Below are 20,000 nucleotides of genomic sequence, written 5' to 3'. Positions count from 1 at the left end.
AGAAAGAGAGAGAGAGAGAGAAAGGGGAGACATTGAGAGGCAATCTCACTCACTAATAGCCTGAAACGTTATCAGTTGCGGCTTAGCGGAGCTTAGAGCGGCTTGGTGGGGATGGAACAGCGAGTGAACTTGTCTCCCTATTCAGGCCTATTAATCTCCACTCCAGGGCTTCACACACAATCACAGACCCAACGCAATGAGGGAGGAAAGAAAAAGAGAGGGAGAGAGAGAGAAAGGGAGGGAGTGGGGGAGAGATGGTGGAAGAGATGGAGGGAGCGATGGAGGGATTGGAGGGGGAAATCAGCAGTCATTGCAGATGAAAAGAAATCTAAGTGGGGGACAAGTGGCAGGAATGTAGCACCATGCTGCTGTCTCCACATCACACGATTTAGCGCTAGCATACTGCTAGGCTCTCTGACCAGGTTAATATTTAATTATTTCCTGGGCATAATTCATTGGAATTAACAGGGCATATTTCAGGTGGGTAAGCTGTTAAGTTTGAGTCTTTCAAGTAAAAAAAGATAGAAAGGAAGAATTAAAGTAAGGATGAAAAAAAGGAAATTTCAGAATAGCCAGATGCCAATCACACTGCTTTCCTCTCTTGATATTCAGTCTACAAGAATGCGCCCACTTTAGATAAATAAATAAACAGACAACCAAATTACTTACTTACTAAGTCTGAGCCTGAGCCTGTTTAATCAATGACTCATCTCTCTTAGGTCCATTACTGCTCTCACTCGATCACTCATTCACCATTACTACAACCATCACCACCACCATCATCATCACCTTCACTACCACCATCATCACCATCATCCTTACCGCCATCATCAACACCATCACCACCACCATCATCCTTCCCACCATCACCTCCACCATCATCACCATAATCCTCACCACCATCACTACCACCATCATCACCATCATCCTTACCACCATCACTACCATCATCATCACCATCATCACCACCACCATCACTACCATCATCATCACCACCACCATCATCGTCCTCACCACCTCCACTACTATCTCCATCCCCATCATCAACACTACCATCAAGTCCACCGTCATCATCACTGACCTTGCCAGCAGGCTCCAACTGTGAGCTGAACGTCGATCTGTGAGGGGTGGATGGGCCAGTCGTCCGTCACCAGGTATGGTTCGTAAGTCACACCGTCCACGAAGAGGGTCACTGCCGGGAACTCTACGTTGATCACGAAGTAGTGCCACTCCTTATCACAGATCTGGACAGAACACAGACAGGCGTAAGTCAATCGCATATGACAAGTATGACATTGTTCTTAAAGCATTCATATAATTACCAATTGGCAATGGCAACTAGTTCTCCAGTGCTACTAATGAAATGGAGGATTAATTACATTATTCAGTGGAGTTCACCATATACATCAGATAAATAGAATGGTTGTCCTGGAAACAACCAGTGTACAGTGATACAAATCAAATCATATCGATTACTGGCCAGTGGCATTGTAGGTTCACATCAGTGTGATTCACCATGTATTGTAGAAGTGACCCATAAAATGACAGACTGAAATGACCACACACTCTTATCAGTGCAAACGTGTTTGTGCTTTTCCAACACTGAAATATATAGTCTTGCTATCTAGCAATATTGTATTAGTCTGCACAGCAGCAAACCTAGTTGTAGTACTGCGTGAAACAAAAACTCAATCCATCATTAAGAAACATCAGTAAATTTCTCCACGTATAGCAGAATCTAAAACATAAAATGGCATTCAATACAACAACACACTTTCTGATCACCACATGAGCAGCATTGCTGGTTCTCAAAACAGTAGAATATGGGATGCTATTAATAATCAATAATAACTTCAGAGCTTCAGACTTCTAAGTCTCCCCTGAGGGTGTTATAGTAGAGGTTTCACACATATCCACTTTAACAAGCAGACTACAGTATATTTTTCTGCCTATACTCATATAAAAAGCTTCATATAGCTGCTCTACATCACATAATTGTGCTATTCATGGTTGACGTAGACTGTGTGTTAGCTAACTGTGTATTCAGACCAATCTTCTCTTTTGACATGTTGGAATAAAGGAGATCACCAATCATAATGACATTTCAAAGCTTCTCAGTGCTATGCGATGATTCTATATGGACAAATACATTCATTCCAATTTTCAAAAGCACACAATGTCACCAAGTTTGTAAATGTAACCCAATTTCCAACATTTTCCTGAAACATCATATCTTGTTTAGTGACACATGCCAATTTTCCCCTCAACTTTTCTCAAATCGGAAGTTACAGTAACATACCTGAATCCTATATGTGTCAGATACGACTTTCTATCGACATTCTAGGGCAAATCTACCACCTCCTCCTGAAGAATATACATGAAACCAATGTGTCTGAAATGCACCTCTAAAGCTAAGGAGGATGGCACGATAAGTGGCTTCACGCTTTTTAAACAGAGATATCGCAGTCGGTCATGATTGTGTCTGTAAGTTCACATGTCTCTAGATGCAAAAACAGCACAAGGAGCAGGGTATGACGGTGTGGGAGTTCACACGTAGCAAACTGTTACAGACAGGTTCAAGAGAACACAGAGTCTGCGTGAGTTCTTGGGTATCATACCTAAATATACCTGGAAGAGGGACACAAGTGTGAGTGAGTTCCTATGTATGAAACATGAATGCACCTGTATGAAGGCATGCATGTGGTGTGGGAGTTGAGATGCATGAATCTGAAATAGAAGCAACAGAAGGAGTAGGATGTGACTGTGAGTGTGGGTTATGACATGTCTGAAATAATTCAGAAACAGAGGACATAACTGTGTGTGACATCACAAAACACAATGGAAATCCCATCCTATTCTGTTTCCAGCGATCTTGTACTGAAGACCCCCCCCCCCCCCCCCTGCCGCCATTATTAATTTCTTCCTTGTCCAAACACAACTAATGAGGTGTAATGCTAATGACTCACTTATTAAAAGGACGCAGAAGTAGAGATGATAAGATAATATTTCTCTCTTATTTCTGATTTTCCTTTCGTTGCTGAGGTTCAATGCATTCATTTAGCATGCAGCACCATTAGCTAGCGTTTTGGAGGCCTTGGCAGGCACAGAACAGAAAGGTCTCAGGTACACAATATACAGTATTTTTAGAAGGACACTGAGCATGCCAGTCATTTATCTTACATCCCATTAAATAATGTTTATAGGAAGATGGTTAAATCAGAACCTTAGTCCTCAACAGCTGAGAGATACACAAGTTCATGCACAGTTACACACACACAAAATACTTGTATGTAAAAAAAAAATAATAATATAATAATTGTGATTACTAATCCAATCACACATTTGTGTAATATCACATCATGACATCCCAAGTTCACAGCTGTAAATAATGATAATAATCATAATTTCTGACTGCAATCACACAGGGAACTCTGACATAATAATGTTCCCAGTTACCATTCAGCTACAGCAGGGATATGATACTGGCATACCCAGCTCCTACAGTGTCTCATCCAATCAGAGGGGACCACTAAGCATTCCACAGTCACAATGCCTTGGCTACAGTCTTGCAGAAAGTTCTACTCGACTCTGCTTCAAGCATTCCCTATTCCTACAGTTTTCCGGCTAGTTGTAGTTGACTCTGCTTCAATAATTCCCTGGTCGTCCTAGGCAGGCGTACTTATACAAGCAGCTTAAATGAGGTATGACACAGCATTAAAACCCCTTTTAATCTGCAGCGTCATTAGCATATCATCCTGATCTCCCTCAGGTGGCAGTCAACACACACACACACACACACACTTTGCTGTACCATCTGGAGCGAGAACCACACAGCCAGGTGTTGTGGAGAGGAGACAAAAGAGATGTAAAGAGGGAGGGAGAGAGGGAAAGAAAGAGGGAGAGAGAGTCAGAAGCATTCATCTGAAGATATTAAATGTAGGAGACACCTCTTTTCTCCCCCCCTCCCCCTCCAGATGGCCTGCCTCTGGGGATCCCCTTCCTCAAAACACCCCCCTCTCCCTGGGGCCCACTCCTCCCCGCCTCTCCATCTCAGCCTCCACTCCCCCGAGAACCTCCCCACCTCCTCTCAACAGCTCCATGCCTTCGCATAACACTCCTCCCGTCTTCTGGCTCTGCCTCTAGCTGGCTTCATCTTTCTCTCCCCCCTCTCTCTCTCACTCTCTATCTCTTTCTTGCCGCCCCCCACCACCACCACCACCACCACCCCTGGTCCCAGGCCACTAGCTGTGGTCTGACGTTACGTTTGAGTGTTCGCCCCGCTGCTGGTGCTCAACCCCCAAACAAGCCTGTGTTCTAATTGGATGAAAGCGTTTTTTCAAGGCGAGCAGAGATGACAACGTGAGTGCGGGTGCATCTGAATGCTGCTGGAAACTTTTTGAAGAGCCCCTGGCCCGCTTGGGGGCGTTACAACATGCAGATTGGACAGCAAGGTTCTGTTCTGTTCTCATCACTCTTGTCATTTCGCCCGATGTGGGTTGATCAAAGGGAAGCACTGACTCAGGATCAGCTGGGATGTGCACGGTCTAAACGCATGCACCGCCTTCCTTGCAGTGGCAGAGAGTAGGCGGCTTACCCAGAGGCCTCTCACATGAGCAAGTCCCTCCATGACAGCTGGTTTGGTTTAGATTTGAGTTAATGAGATGGCAGTTGTTTGTTTACTGAATCATTATAAATCTAGTCTGTGAAGCGAACATATGCCAGCAGGGACAACGACACCTGCACAGATTCAGAGGACAAACTGCAGTGTCACAGGTTTCATGGCAGATATTCCTGGCAATGTCACTAACATGCTTTTAAAATCTGACGACTGGATGTCAACAGCAATCTCCGTGGCAATCGTCATGCAAACCAACTCGCATCAGACAGGTAGAACTCAGACGACTAGGGGTGGGGGGGGGTGGTTAGAACAGTGGGTGGGTCTTGCCTTCCGACAGCGTAGTGGATTCATTTCCTCGGAACATATGCCTTTGTGTTCTCCATACCCATGTCACTTCAGCTCCCCATACAGAGGTGCTTTTCCCGAAAGCGTTGAAATCTGTTCTACTGTTCCACTAAGCTGTTCTACAGTACTTGAATGCTCTCTCCCCACCTTATCCACTATCCATTTTCTATGAATCATGTACATACCATGTTATGTTGGTATGTACTGATGTATGTATGCTAGCATGCATGTTTCTGATTGTCCCCCCCCCCCCCCCCCCCCCCCTTCTTTCAGAAGACCCCCCCCCCCCCCTTCTTTCCCTATCTCTACCTCTCTACCCAGCTAAAGTTCTGCTTAAGGTTTCTTTCTGTTTTCCCTTGCCCCTTTTCACCCTTGTGCTCCAGGGGAGCTCAGGCCCTGGGCCCTGTAAAGTGCCTAGAGGTAATGTTATTGTTTTGGCGCCTAATAAAAAAATTGTATTGAATGAAATAGAATTGAATTGACCTATCATTTTAAGCACTCTCTCTCGCGTTCACTTCAGTGGTTGGGCAATGACACCTTCGGGACACGCAGTACAGCAGAGGTGTCTCTGCCCCACATCAAATCTGTTTCTACCTTTCGCCTTTGACAAACACGGTCTCCCTAATTTATGGCACAAATTACCACTCCAACCTCCACTGCTTCGTCCCCCAGCCCCACCACACCTCTGTCTCACTAATCTGAACACGCTTGTAGGCTGTAGCCAATTTAAATGAAAAACACGCACTACATTAATCTCAGGCCGACAGGAGGTGGATAGTGCTGCCAGACCAACATAGGAAGACATGCATGGCAAAATCACTTTGAGGAGCTAAAAGAAAAAACAGTACTAGCTGGCTTGCTTGCTAGTGTGCAATGGTTTTTGCTTCATATATTTGTTTTTATCCTGGTTTACTGCCAGGAGACCAACACATAATGAGCAAATGTTGAGTTTTTGTGGTTGGCAGCAGGGTTTTTATGGAGTAGAGTCAAGCGGATATAAGCAAGCACTGCTATTTTTCAGCTTAGACCACTAGAATACAAAAATCTTTCAACAGAGCAATCCCCCCAAAAAACACAAAACTGTTTTTGAATTTTTTTTTCCCCCTTCTGTATTAATGAAGCCATATAAATCCTCTACAGATGGTTTTAGACTAGCAACAAACTAACACTGTTCTGACCCCTGCATGTTCCAGCAGAAACCAACCAACTCAAGCTAAAACACTGGTTAGCACTCTAAAACGCTTTCTCCTTCTATTCTCCTGAAGCCTGCCTCAATTTTCAGTTTCATTCACTGCTTCTATTTTCTTTCTTTGAGATAAAAAAAAACAACTAGGTGTTTTTATTCTGTTGTGTTGTGCTTTTTCATGTCACTGGAACTTTGCTCCATGGCCTTTGTATGGGTACAAACAAGAGAGGCGAGGTCAAACAGGAAGCATAAATAACATAAATCACATCCGTAACGGAATATCAGAGTAGCTCTTGGCCTCAAAATCAGAGCAGCGCTTGGCCTCTGCCACATTAATGTGTCATGTGCAGTGAGTGCTTGAAAGAGAGAGAGAGAGAGAGAGAGAGACTCAAAGAAAAAGAGATATGTTTGTGTGTGTGTGTGTGTGCGTGTGCGTGTGTGTGAGATATATTTGTGAATGTGTGTGTATGTGTGTGTTTGTGTCTGTGAGATATGTTTGTGAACGTGTGTGTGCGAGAAAGAGAGTGTATGTGGGGGAGTTTGTGTGTCTGACGGAGAGAGACTGCCTGATGTGTGAGTGAGAGAGAAACCAATATGGTGTGTGTGTGCATATGTGTGTGCAAGAGAACGTATCTACATGTGTGTGTGTGTGTGTGTGTGTGTGAGTGTGTGTGTGTGTGTGTGTGTGTGTGTGTGTGTGTGTGTGCGCGTGTGTGTTTTTGTGTGTGTGTGTGTGTGTGTGTGCGCGTGTGTGTTTGTGTGTGTGTGTGTGTGTGTGTGTGTGTGTGTGTGTGTGTGTGTGTGTGTGTGTGTGTGTGTGTGTGTGTGTGTGTGCGCGTGTGTGTTTGTGTGATTGAACGCTCCTCTGAGAGGTCAGTTTTGTTCTTTAAAGCTTCACTTTACTCTCCCTCTCATCTTTTTACTTTTATTCCACATGTAGGCCATAACAGAGCACTCCCAAACTTCTATTTCTCCACTAGGTTGTACCTCCCAAGCTTGTATTTCTCACCTAGGCTATCCCTTCCAAACTTCTATTTCTCACCTAGGCTATCCCTTCCAAACTTCTATTTCTCACCTAGGCTATCCCTTCCAAACTTCTATTTCTCACCTAGGCTATCCCTTCCAAACTTCTATTTCTCACCCAGGCTATCTCTCCAAAACTTCTAATTTTCATGTAGGTCATAGCAGAGTACTCCCAAACTTTTGCTCACTGTTGCCGTAGCCTGGTTACAGAGGAAGGGTACAGCCATGTGTTTTCTCATGCATACTCAGTCACTATGGGATGTCTTGCCAGAGGTTAGTTTGTGACTGGGGAAGGGGTGTATTGCCGTATTGACGTGTAGGTGCCGTGAGATTGTTTGTGTGCAGTGTCTCGGTTGCTTGCAGTGGTGCTAGGGGGGAATTGTGGAAAAGCGTTTTCCTCTGGAGTGGAGATCCTGCAGCTAACTCCCATTAGCATGCTGTTCAGCTGGAGATCAAGCCTGCAAATCTCAGGCATTAATATTGAATGAGGGATGTACCAGCATAACCCACAAGGCATCTCTCTCTTTTTCTGTCTCTCTCTCTCCATCGCTATCTCTGTCTAACCAACTGTCACATACACACTCACACACACACACACACACCCACTCTAACACACACAGGCAGAGACACACACATACAGACAAATGTATGCATTCAAAAAAATACATCCCCACATAAATACAAAAATACATTCACCCAAATAGATACACACACACCTGCACACACACTTTCTTTTTGTAAAAGGCAGATTAATAAAATGAATCGCCTTTCGATGAAATGCGTATGTCCTACACACATCCAGCTATCATTATGCTCCTCCATATCAATTACAGTTGATTGCAACCCGGGTTAACATATTCTTGGCCTGTGCACCGCTAATCCCTCCAAAAGTGGCCAATCCTGGGCATGTCAAGTTTAAATAGGCAAATTACATCAAATTGGGGCCTTCGACCTATTCTATTCAAAATTCAAATTCCAAATCTCAGTGTTTCAGATAAAAACCCAATTACATGAGACGTTCATCGCTTGCCACTCGGAAGATTCAGTGAATTGGCTGGGTTATTAAACCAAGAGAAAGATTTAATTTGTCAGTGTGTGTGTGTGTGTGTGTGTGTGTGTGTGTGTGTGTGTGTGTTTATGTGTGTGTGTGTGTGTGTGTGTGTGTGTGTGTGTGTGTGTGTGTGTGATGGGCATTCACGCTCGGCGTACTGTGCGGGTGTATGTGTTGTCAGGTGCTGTTGCCAGGACACCTGTGTGTTTGCGCCATAGCTGTTGGATCCAGCTGGCTGGCTGGCTGGCAAAGCCACTTGTCAAACTTCCCTGAAAAACACACACGTGCACCCACACACACAGACACGCACACACATACATCCGTACACATATACCGCACACACACATATGCACTTACCCACTGACACAAACATCCCTTACACACTAGCCATCAATACACCACATGCACACACAGATACAAAAGATACACACACATCCCCAATCACCACAGATCGACACCTTAGCCTACCACCCCACCCCCCAAACACACACACACACCCACATAATCATACACACACATACTGCACACACATACACACGCACACCTGAGCGGAAGTCACAGAGCTCATCAGTACCGGCAGTTGGAACTGAGCTACACAGGCTTGGGGAAACTTGGCTCTGAGGAAGGAACTGGATCAAAAGAACAAAAAGAAAAGTGAACTCTCTGCAGAAAAACAAAATGTGTGTGTGTGTGTGTTGGGATGGGGTGGGATGGGAGGGGGGGCACCAGCAAGCTGAGATGAAACCACTGAGCTACCGCAAGGCTCTGATGAGTTTGTGATGCAAAAGCAAGACAGACGGAGGAGAAGAGTGTGTGATGCAGACAGTGTGTGTGTGTGTGTGTGTGTGTGTGTGTGTGTGTGTGTGTGTGTGAGTGTCAGGGAGGGAGGCAGGAGGGTTCTTCGTGATATTGCCTGTGTATATGTGTGTGCATGTGTATAAGAGAGCAAGTGTGACGAAGTGAAAGAGAAAGAGAGTGAGAACATGACAGCTGACGAGTGAATGTGTGCGTGTGTATGTGTGTGTATTGTTTGTGTGTGTGTGTGTGTGTGTGTGTGTGTGTGTGTGTGTGTGTGTGTGTGTGTGTGTGTGTGTGTGTGTGTGTGTGTGTGTGTGTGTGTGTGTGTGTCTTGGTTTGGGTGGGGATTTGAAGGGGTAGATGAAATTGAAAGAGCTGATGATGGCAATCGCTCCCATCTGTCTGATAAGCCCAGTCAGCGTGTGTGTGTGTGTGTGTGTGTGTGTGTGTGTGTGTGTGTCTGTGTGTGTGTGTGTGTGTGTGTGTGCATGTGCGTTTGCATGTGTGTCAGGGGCTGGTCGCTGGAGCATGAGATTGGTAGGCCGCTGTTGTAAATGGCCGCTGATAGATGGCACGGGAGCTTTTCTCCCAGCCACTCATAAACACAACAGCCAACCCTCTGCTCTGCTCTCTATCTCTCTCTAACTCCCCCCCCCCCCGCCCCCCCAGCACACACACACATACTTGCTCTCTCTTCATTCCTTCTCAAACACCCCCCCCCCCCCCACACACACACACACACACACACACTTACTTCTTTTCATTCCGTCTCAACCACCTCACTTTTTATCACACACCACACTCAAACACTCACACACACACTCCTCTAAATGCCCTGGCACGAGGGTGCTAAATGCCGTTCCTTTCAATCAGAGGTGACAAGGCCAGGGAGCGATGGAGTTTGGGAAGTATTAAACGCAGGTTATTGAATCTGAAGGTCTGGCATGCTGTAAGAGAAAAAGATGAAGTGATGAAGGGACAGAGAAAGAGGGGGGATAGATAGAGACATGATAATAAATGAGCGACGGACAGTGAGAGAGAAGGAAAGAAAGAAAGAAAGAAAGAAAGAAAGAAAGAAAGAGAGAGTGAGCAAGCGCGAGATTATATAAATGAATAAAACAGTAGCGCTGTGGTGTGGTCGAGAGGGTTGCTCCACACTGAGGGCCTGAGAAGGCTGAGGTAAGAGGGAGTCATTAAGGACTGGCTTTCTGTGCCATGCACTCGCTACTCCAATGCCCAGCCAGCCTTAGGGGATCTATATTTTTCTCTCATGTCCTGTTAATAAGCTCTTTACCACTTTCAAGGAGGTGGTGCATTTGGATCCAAGCCAAAGCTTTTGACAACAGTTCTGTGGGTATGAAAAATCCACAGTACAAATACACTTGCATTGATAAGGAACTGAAATGTAGTTTTTCAGCAAACATCATTATAAATTCTCTGATATATGGACAAGCAGGTTGACAAGTAAAATCCCTCAAACACTCAAGACGATAACACTTTTTGTTGCAACCAGGGCACAGGGCATATTGGAATGTTCAGTTTTCCACATTTTGTTATGTTTCAGACTCAGTCGATACACAATACTCCACAATGATAAAGCAAAAGGCTTTTTGAGTGTACCAAATATCCCACTTAGGGCCTGATTTACTAACAGGATTGCGCCCATTTCTGGCGTAAAATAGCGTTCGTAAACATAAAACGGTATTTACTAAGGGGGCGCAGCGCATATTAACGCTTTGAGGATGTGTACCTGCCAACAGGTGGGATGGCACGGAGACGTGGGTGGTAACGTAGGCGTGTAGCGCACTTTAATGGGAGGAGTGCGCCTAATGATGTATTGCGTGGAATTTACTAAACTGCCTGGCGAGCGCACGTCTATGATTTGCGCGCTAATTCTCTGCCTCATAAAAGCACGTCTTAACCAGGAAGCGCATTTCAATTGAGTCTGAAAACGTTGATATGGCAGCAGTGATAATAGCAAGGCGAAGAAAGAAGACATAGACAGCGCACAGAAATAGTTTTTTCAACTCGTATAACACATTTTCAGTTAAGCGAACCACAAATCATTAGGCGGGACAGGTTAACCAGCCACGCAATACTTCAATTACTGAACCAGATCAGAGACATCGAACTCTCCAACCGGAGATCACATTCCATTCCATCAGTTGTTAAACTCAGGACAACATTACAAATATTGGCATCGGATCATTTCAAACAGTTATCAGCAGCATCAGCAGTTGGTATATATCTCAGCCCTCACTCAGCCAAATATTCACCCAGGTACCCAGGTTCAAAAACCAGACCAAATCTATGCCTGCTTTGGTATATAAAAAAGACAGAACTGAAACCAAGCAGCACATTGGAGAATGTGCTACTTCTCTCCATGCTTCCTGATTTCATTTTTTCTTCCTATCTATCTTTCTCCCCTCTGACTTCCCAGGCGGCGGCCTGGGCAATAGACATGGGCTCTGTGCCTGAGCTGCAGCTGAAGGTGACTAGAAATTACAGACTGACAAAGTGAGTAATTAGGACAGGAATTAAAATGCGGCCCCAAGGGACAGAAGTCAACAAAGGAGTGACCTCCCCTCGAAGCCTCCCCATGTGGAGCCAGCCTGCTGGAAATGAAGGCATCCAGAGGTGGGAGAAAGGGACAGCATGCTATTTTTAATAGATGGTGCTTGGTGTTAAGTGTGTGAGTGTTCCTACACAGCCACCAATCTCCTCCACACAATAATCCCTTGAAATTGCACATACCAACACACACACACAGACACACAGACACACAGACACACACACACACACACACACACACACACACACACACACACACACACACACACACACACACACACACATTGTATACAGTAGGTAATCAATCAAATCATTAGTGCGTTGAAATGGAGGTCCTGGAGGGCTACAGGTCTCAGGTCAGGGAGGAGTCAGCGTGTCATAATGAAGACGGCCATATACTGTGCACACGTTACTGAGCATAGGAGGTCTCTCCCCCTAGTTTTTTGCAATGCAAAAATCCATTTACCGCTTTTTTTTTTTTGCAGCAGCAGCACAGCATATTTTCTGACTTACCCTCGGAAACGTGCATACATTTATAGAGAATAAGCCTTGATGCTAAATTACAACTCTTTTCCGTGATTTTCTGGCCCCCTGACGGTGGTATAAGATTATGTACAGTCTGTCTTTAGGTATGTAGCTTGCTAGTTTTAGATAAAAAAATTCAGATCTTAGAGCCATTAGCAAGTCTGTAAACCCAAGCTCTATCTCCAGCCTAGCCTAACCCTCCCAGCTTATTGCTCTAGTGCACATGCTGCTAAAGCAACGTTGAATCTGTGTGTACACATGTGTGTGTGCGTGTGTGTGTGTGTGACTGTGAAAATGTATGTACGTGACGTGTGTGACCGTGAATCTTTGTGTTTGTATGTGCTTGCTCATGGGTTGTTGATAATGAGTGCACACCGAGTGGTGTGTGTGCTCGTGTAAGGGGGGGTGTGAGGTAGTGTGTGTGTGTGTGTGAGAAAGAAATAGTTTTGCATCTTCATTTACAAATGCGCGCCTGTGTAACTCCCTTTATCTTCCTCCGGTCTCAAGGGCGCAGTCTCTGTGAGTATATTTACTATCTGCTGCTCGCCAATCTCTAGGTATTGCCTGTGTGTGTGTGTGTGTGTGTGCATGTCTGTGAGTGTGTGAGTGTGCATTTGTGTGTATGTGTATGTGTGCGTGTGTTTGTGTGTGTATGTAGGTGTGTGTATGTGTATATGTACTGTATGTGTGTATGTACTGTATGTGTGTATGTATATGTGTATGTGTGTGTGTGTGTGTGAATGTAGGTGTGTGTATATGTCTGTGTGTGTGTGTGTGTGTGTGTTTGTGTGTGTGTATGTGTGTGTGTGTGTGAATGTAGGTGTGTGTATATGTCTGTGTGTGTGTGTGTGTGTGTGTCTGTGTGTGTGTGTGTGAATGTAGGTGTGTGTATATGTCTGTGTGTGTGTGTGTGTGTGTGTCTGTGTGTCTGTGTGTGTGTGTGTGTGTGTTTGTCTTTGTCTGTGGTACGTCTCTCATCTCATAAACAACATAACGAGACTGTAAAATAGTGGGTTAATGAGTCTGGGAGCTGGTCCTGGAGCACAGGACTGTTTGAGGTTCGCCCAATCACCTGCCTGCCTCCTGCAAGCTCCCATCTCCGAAACCGCCACCGCATCCACTGCCTCCGCCGGCGCTGCGTACGGGTCCTTAGCCTTTCAATTACTGTCTCCAGCGGCAACCCTGACACTAACGCCAACACCAGTGCCAGCTGCCACGGCCAGATCAGTGATTATGATAGCGCTCCTGCTGTTCATTAGGCATCCAGGATGGATCATCTGACTGGGAGTCAGATGCAGACACTTACGCCATAACAAGGAATGAGGCATGGAAGGAGTGAAGGAGGTGAGACAAGGTGTGTGTGTGTGTCTGTGTGTGTGCGTGTGCGTGTGCGAGTGCGTGTGCGTGTGCGTGTGCGTGTGCGTGTGCGTGTGCGTGTGCGTGTGCGTGTGTGTGTGTGTGTGTGTCGTGTGTGTGTGTGCTGGTGGCTTTTTTCAGATCATGTGCAGAAGCCAAAGCTGACTCTATAGGATTATTTAGGTGCTTCGTAACCATGGGTCAATGTGATTGCTATATATATTAATCAATCAAGCAATAAATCATTCATTCCATCAATCATTAATTCAATCAATCAATCAATCAACCAATCAATCAATGACTGTCTCAGACAGTCAATCAGTGAGTTAGTAAACCAGTCAGGCAGTCTGTTAATTAGTCAGTGAAAGTGTTGATTAAGTAAGCATTCAGTATAAAGAAAAGTTCAGAACTAACTTAAAGTGTGTCCCCTGACTACATTCTCTCAATTTCCTGGTAAGTTTTTATCAGAATGTGCTGATCACTATCTGTACTTCCTTTCCTTAAAAGTACCCACAGGAACTGAGTGGACCAAATGCACTTAAAGAATACAGTCACCTGGCCTCTTGAGACCTGTGTTCCCTCTACTCCTCATTCTCTCCCTCTGTCCAACTCTCTCTCTCTCTATCTCACTCTCCCTCTTTATCTCTAACTCTGTTTCTTCCTCCCTCTCTCCCTCCCTACGTACCCCCCTATTTGCTTCTTCCCCTCTCTCTCCCTCTCTTTCTTCCTCCCTCTCTCTCCACTCTCCCTGCAAGCTCTCAGGACTAAAAGCTGTGTCTGGGTGCTGCTGCTGCTTATGAACAGAGGGGAGAATGAAAAAAGGAGCAAATAACAGATGTGTGTGTGTGTGTGTGGGGGGGGGGGGCTTCAGAGTGCTTTTGTCTAGGGATGATGGCTGGGAGTAGGGAGGAGGGGGAGGGGGAAGGGGAGTGAATGCCAAGGCCAAAAGATGTCCATCACTAGCATCACACACACACACACCCACACACACACACACACACCCACACACACACACACACACACACACACACACACACACACACACACACACACACACACACGCACACACACACACACAAACACACAAACACACACACACACACACACACACAAACACACACGTGAGAGGGTTGGGTATATGCATTTCACATACACACATCTTAAAGGCACATAACATGCATCTCATCTCATCATCAGTATGTTTCTCTCCAGTGCCAGTCTCAGGTGATGAGGACACACACACACACACACACACACAACCAGACATATCACAATGACTATAGAATCAGAAAAAAATCAGTAGGATTTCAGCTCAGCACCAGAATATGCCAAAAACCATAACAAATACACAGGCATGCATACACACACACACACATACACACACTACGGCATACACGCAGACACACACACACACACACACTGCAACTTAAACAAAAACACACACATACTCCAACACACACATAGATGAGCAACCAAATCACATGTAACACATGTGCACACTCTCATGCATATATTTACATAAACATGTCTGTATGTAAAGGAGAGAAAATACACACACACACACACACACATAGAATAATCACCTGCACTAGAATGTATCAGGGAATACAGATGTACAGAAATTACACATACAAAGACATCCACGGTTTGCCATCCTTGAGTTTGTAAGACGACTTCAAGCTCTCCCAAACTCTGTCACACACACACGTACGTTTATGTCTTAGAACACTAATAAAATACGTGCAAGCACGCAATTACACATGAAGTGATCCTGCCCCTACAGAGACACCCCATAATGTGACTCTATCCCATTGTAACAGACTTTGCCATGTATCAGGTGAGGAGGGAGATTAGAGTCAAAATTATGTATTTTATTCCCTCTGGGCTTTCCGTAGATTGCATAGTGAATTCCTGTGCACACGTAGGATCCCAAGTCTTCCTCAAGTGAATGGTATAGGTAAAGCCAAGTTTGTGACTTCTCCCCAAGTCTGTGTACAGGATTCTTTATTTCATCACCGTGCCAACGCTCAGTTACGTCATCTAACAACCCTAATACATGGTAACGTAATGTGCTTTTCAAAGACATATGGGCACAAACTCATTTAAAAATGTTCACAGACAAACACACACACACACACACACACACACACACACACACACACACAAATACATGCATTCTCAATCTCTGGTTCCATTCTCTGTTTTTGTCATGCAGATATGCACATGCACTAAGCTCTCATTTCTTTGCACACACACATACATGCACGCACACACACACGCACACAAACACGCACACACACACACACACACACACAAACACACACACACATGCACACACACACACACATAAACGCTCCACCCTCCAGCATAGCCTTGCCTGGCACGGCTGCATTATTGATGCAAATCCGTTCCCATATGAGGGCAACGGGACAAGGGAGATTTGGAAATCAGCGCTAGCGGGTAAGAGAGCCTTGCTCCACAGCGCAGAGCGTTGACGCGGATATAGATGCGGATGCGGGTGTTGGATACGGAAACGGATGGGGGCGACGCCTGAGCGCATCCCACAGGCTGCTGATGGGAAAGCCATCATCTCGCCTCTGGAAAGGAAAGCGCCCGGGGAAGAGAACCAAACTCAAGTAGGCTGATGAAATGTAGTTACACGGGTATAAACACATTAAACATGCTCTCATTTTCTCCCTTATTTTCTTTCCTCCCCTTCAACTCTCTCTCTCTCTCTCTCTCTCTCTCTCTCACTTTCTCTCTCGCTCTCTCCCTCTACCCCTCGCTCTTGTTTTGTCGCTCCGGAGACGAGGGGCTGATGACTCACATCCTGGCGCGCGGCATACGGGGGCTTGGAGGCGAAGGTTTCACCCGTGATGAGGGGGGGGGGGATGAAGTTAGATGAAAAAAAGGCCAAGTACGAGAAAATGGAGAACAGGAGGCTGCCTAAGAAAATGAGTACAGTAGTTGTTTTGAGCGGATGTATTCTGTATTTCCTCTAAGAAAACAAGAAACACACTTAAACAATTTAAAAACAAAAAAAAACATTACAAGCCACTTAACTTAGTGTGTGTGCATATGTGTGTGTGTGTGTGTGTGTGTGTGTGTGTAGGTGTGTATTTCTGCCTTTCTGTTTTTGTTCCTATGAGAAAGGAGCTATGTGAGATAAGGGGTGTTTTTTTTAAAGTGAGTGTGTGTCCAGCAGAGGCTCACTGTGGGTAGAGATGAATTTGTTCTTCTAATGTGGAAATAAAGCAGCACGGATGAATAATTCAGCCCTCATGATTATTTCACAGCGCTAAAGCAGCCTTTAGCTACAGCAGCAAGCGGGCCTTGATTACAGCCTGCCAGGGCACATGGTGGCGGGGTTGGGTTGGGTTGGGGACAGAGAGCCTACAAATCCTCTGAGAAAAGACAGCTGCTCAAAATCCTCTGATTCTTTTCTCTCTCTTTTACATATTTTCTCTCTCTCTGTCTCTCTCTCTCTCTCACTGAGTGTGATATATATGACGTAAAACTTTTTGAATTAGATGCAGAATGTGACACAGGAATAAGGCTAACGAAAGAAATGCCCCTGGCCCATTACAGCACAGACGCAATAAAGCATTAAAGCACAGATCCAAGACAGCATTACATCACAGACCCAAAAATTCATTACAGCAAAGCACCAGCTTTGGAACTCCAGCTCCCATCTCTCGCGAGGAAAGTGATGGCTCCGCCTAATCACACAGAATCACATGCATGAACTGTGCAATTTAAAGCAGCTGGGCATGGCAAGGTAAAGCATGTATGCAGGCAGGCAGCTAAGCACCTACAGTAGACAGTAGAAGTGTGTGTGTGTGTGTGTGTGTGTGTGTGTGTGTGTGTGTGTGCGAGTGTGTATGTGTGTGTGTGTGTGTGTGTGTGTCTGTGTGTGTGTCTGTGTGTGTGTGTGTGTGTGTGTGTGTGTGTGTGTGTGTGTGTGTGTGTGTTTGCAGACAAAAAAAAGCAAGGTTTTTCATTTTGATCTGCTATTTTAAAGGGCAAATTGCTCAGCGAATTGTTTGTGTTTGCCAAACAAACAGATGCAGGCTGGTGAGGTTTCATTAAAAGGTGGCTGAGATTCACTAGCGGCCTATTTGCAGTCATTACACAACAACTTCCAGTCATTACAGGTTCCAAACCAGTGCCATGCCTTTGACACCCCGAGATCTTCTGTTGCTACAAGGCAGAAGATGCACTTACTATTACGGTCTCCATTTAATGAGTTTTCACATGCACACAGTATTTCCCCCTCTGACCAGACAGTGAATGGAAACTGGGTTCTGAAGAAAATATTAAAGTGGGTTGAAATATCTAATTAGTAGATCCTTCCCAGGGGAAATTCAAACTGAATCCAAAATCGGCAAACATCTACAGTGAACAAATTCTTCAGGGAGGTGAGAATGTGTGTGTGTGTGTATGTGTGTGTGTGTGTGTGTGTGTGTGTGTGTGTGTGTGTGTGTGTGTGTGTGTGTGTGTGTGTGTGTGTGTGTGTGTGTGTGTGTGTGTGTGTGTGTGTGTTTGTGTGTGTGTGTGTGTGTGTGTGTGTATGGTAATGTTTCCATGTCTGTGTTAGTATGTATGTTTATATAATATGGATCAATTTCATCAACAGCACCAATGTCATCAATATCAGCATTTTCAACTGCACGCTTCAACCGCCATGAAAATGCGGCATTAACAGCATTTTTCTGCTATTCAATAACATGTATTCCTCATGTTTTATGTAACATGCTTCACATGCTAGACATGCTCCGCTGTTGTATGCAACAGCTGTTTTCCTATCCCTCATATCCCCTCGTCTCCCTGCAGACTGTGGATGAGCTCAAATTAAGTCCACCGTCATTAGAGCTCGTTGGTGAGAGGCCACTTACCGAAATCCACCCTAATCCAAAAGAAAACATCTTTTGGGAAGGGTTACACCACCAGAGCCCTCCTTACTGGGTGTTATTTAGAGTGCATAAGCAAACAACGGCCATCCCGCCGTTGGCGAGGAGCCGAGTGTAATTTTCTCTTTCGGGGGCCGTGCGGGTCGATGATGGAGAGGAGGATGGGGATAAATGGTAAAGGAGAGGGGGGGGGCACGTTGCTCGGCGAGCATGATTGGCTGGCCCACTGTGCAGGCTGCTCTCTGCCACGAAGATGAACCGTGATGAAGAACAGCGTGTGTGTGTGTGTGTGTGTGTGTGTGTGTGAAGGGGGGAGATGTGGGAATATGGAGAGAGAGAGAGCTCTTATGTTTGCAAGAGAAATATAGCAAGAGAAAGAAACAGTGAGAGTGAGAGAGAAAGGTGGGGGAAATAGATAGAGAGTAAAAGCCCAAAAGCAATCGATAAGCGGCAGCGTCAATGCAAACAAATCTTTGGCTATCGATTCCTCCGCATCGTTTTCCACGCCATGCTGTGATTAATGAATCATCATCGCCACCACGTCCAGGATGGATTTTCTTCCTGTGAGAATCCTCCATTGTGCATGCATGATGCCTCATTTGTGAGCCTTTCGGATCAATGGCCGCCCCTTCTGGCTGGGATTAAATGGGCCAGGTATAGAGACGGGGGTCCTGCTGGAGCTCTGCTCTGTTCTGCAGGATACGACCCGTGCCTGGGGGAGGCTGAGGGTATTCACAGTAAGGTGTGGCAGCGGTGGAAATAAATTGATATGCAGCAGTGGGCTAAGGGGTGTGTGTATGTGTGTGTGTGTGTGTGTGTGTGTGTGTGTGTGTGTGTGTGTGTGTGTTTGTGTGTGTCTTTTACTGTGTATAAATGAGTTTATACATGTTTATGAGTGTGTATGGGCGTGTGCATGTGTTTGAGGATGCATGGAAGCGAGAAAGGACATACTGTATGTAGTTTGTGTGTGTGTGTGTATGCGTGCACATTTAAATGTCTGTCCTTCTGTGTCTATATGCAAAATCCGTTCCTGTTTTTATATCTGTCTGTGCGGGTTTTGTGTGTGTGTGTGTGTGTGTGTTTTTTGTTTTTGTTCTCTCCGTGTGTTTTTGTTTGTGTATGTGTGAAAATGTCTCTGTGAGTTTGTGTGTGTGTGTGTTGGTGGGTGTGTGTGCATGTGTGTGTGAGTGTGTGTGTGTGTGTGTGTGTGTGTGTGTGCGTGTGCATCTGTGTGCAGAGTTGTCAGGGTTGCTGATAGCCTTTCTGTTTAGTGGGTGTGAATTGAATAATAGTCACTTAGTTGGGAGTGATCCATCGCTAAGTCCATTAACAGGCCTGGAATAGTGAGAGCGTACCCTCGATCTGCTAAGACGTATCGATGAAGGAAACACACCACCACACTCTCTCTCTCCTGTTCCCTCCATCTTTCAATCTCTCCCTCAGCACATTTCCCTCCCTCCGTCCCTCCCTCTCTCTCATTCTCTCTCTCCCTCCCTCCCTCCCTCTCTGAGGGAGAAAGAGGCAGTAGTGGGGAAGATTGCAAAATCAATAGGGCTAAATGGAGTTGCAGCGGAAGCCATCGAGTGTCCTTTCAGAGTGCTGATGGGCCCTGGGAGG

At 45.4% G+C, this 20,000-nt stretch overlaps 1 protein-coding gene across 1 annotated transcript in view; it reads right to left on the bottom strand.

Annotated features, from left to right (window-relative positions):
• clstn2a (calsyntenin 2a) overlaps nucleotides 1-20,000 on the bottom strand; it is a gene marked incomplete at both ends in the record, with an annotated part of 199,105 nt that overhangs the window by 17,537 nt on the left and 161,568 nt on the right. The window contains one exon of the mRNA XM_080836150.1: nucleotides 1,082-1,244. Coding sequence (XP_080692276.1) covers nucleotides 1,082-1,244 — 163 coding nt within the window. The remainder of the gene's footprint in view (nucleotides 1-1,081; nucleotides 1,245-20,000) is intronic.

This window comes from Sprattus sprattus (assembly GCF_963457725.1).
Source record: "Sprattus sprattus genome assembly, chromosome: 4".
NCBI lineage: Eukaryota > Metazoa > Chordata > Actinopteri > Clupeiformes > Clupeidae > Sprattus > Sprattus sprattus.
This window is presented reverse-complemented; position numbering and strand designations above follow the sequence as displayed.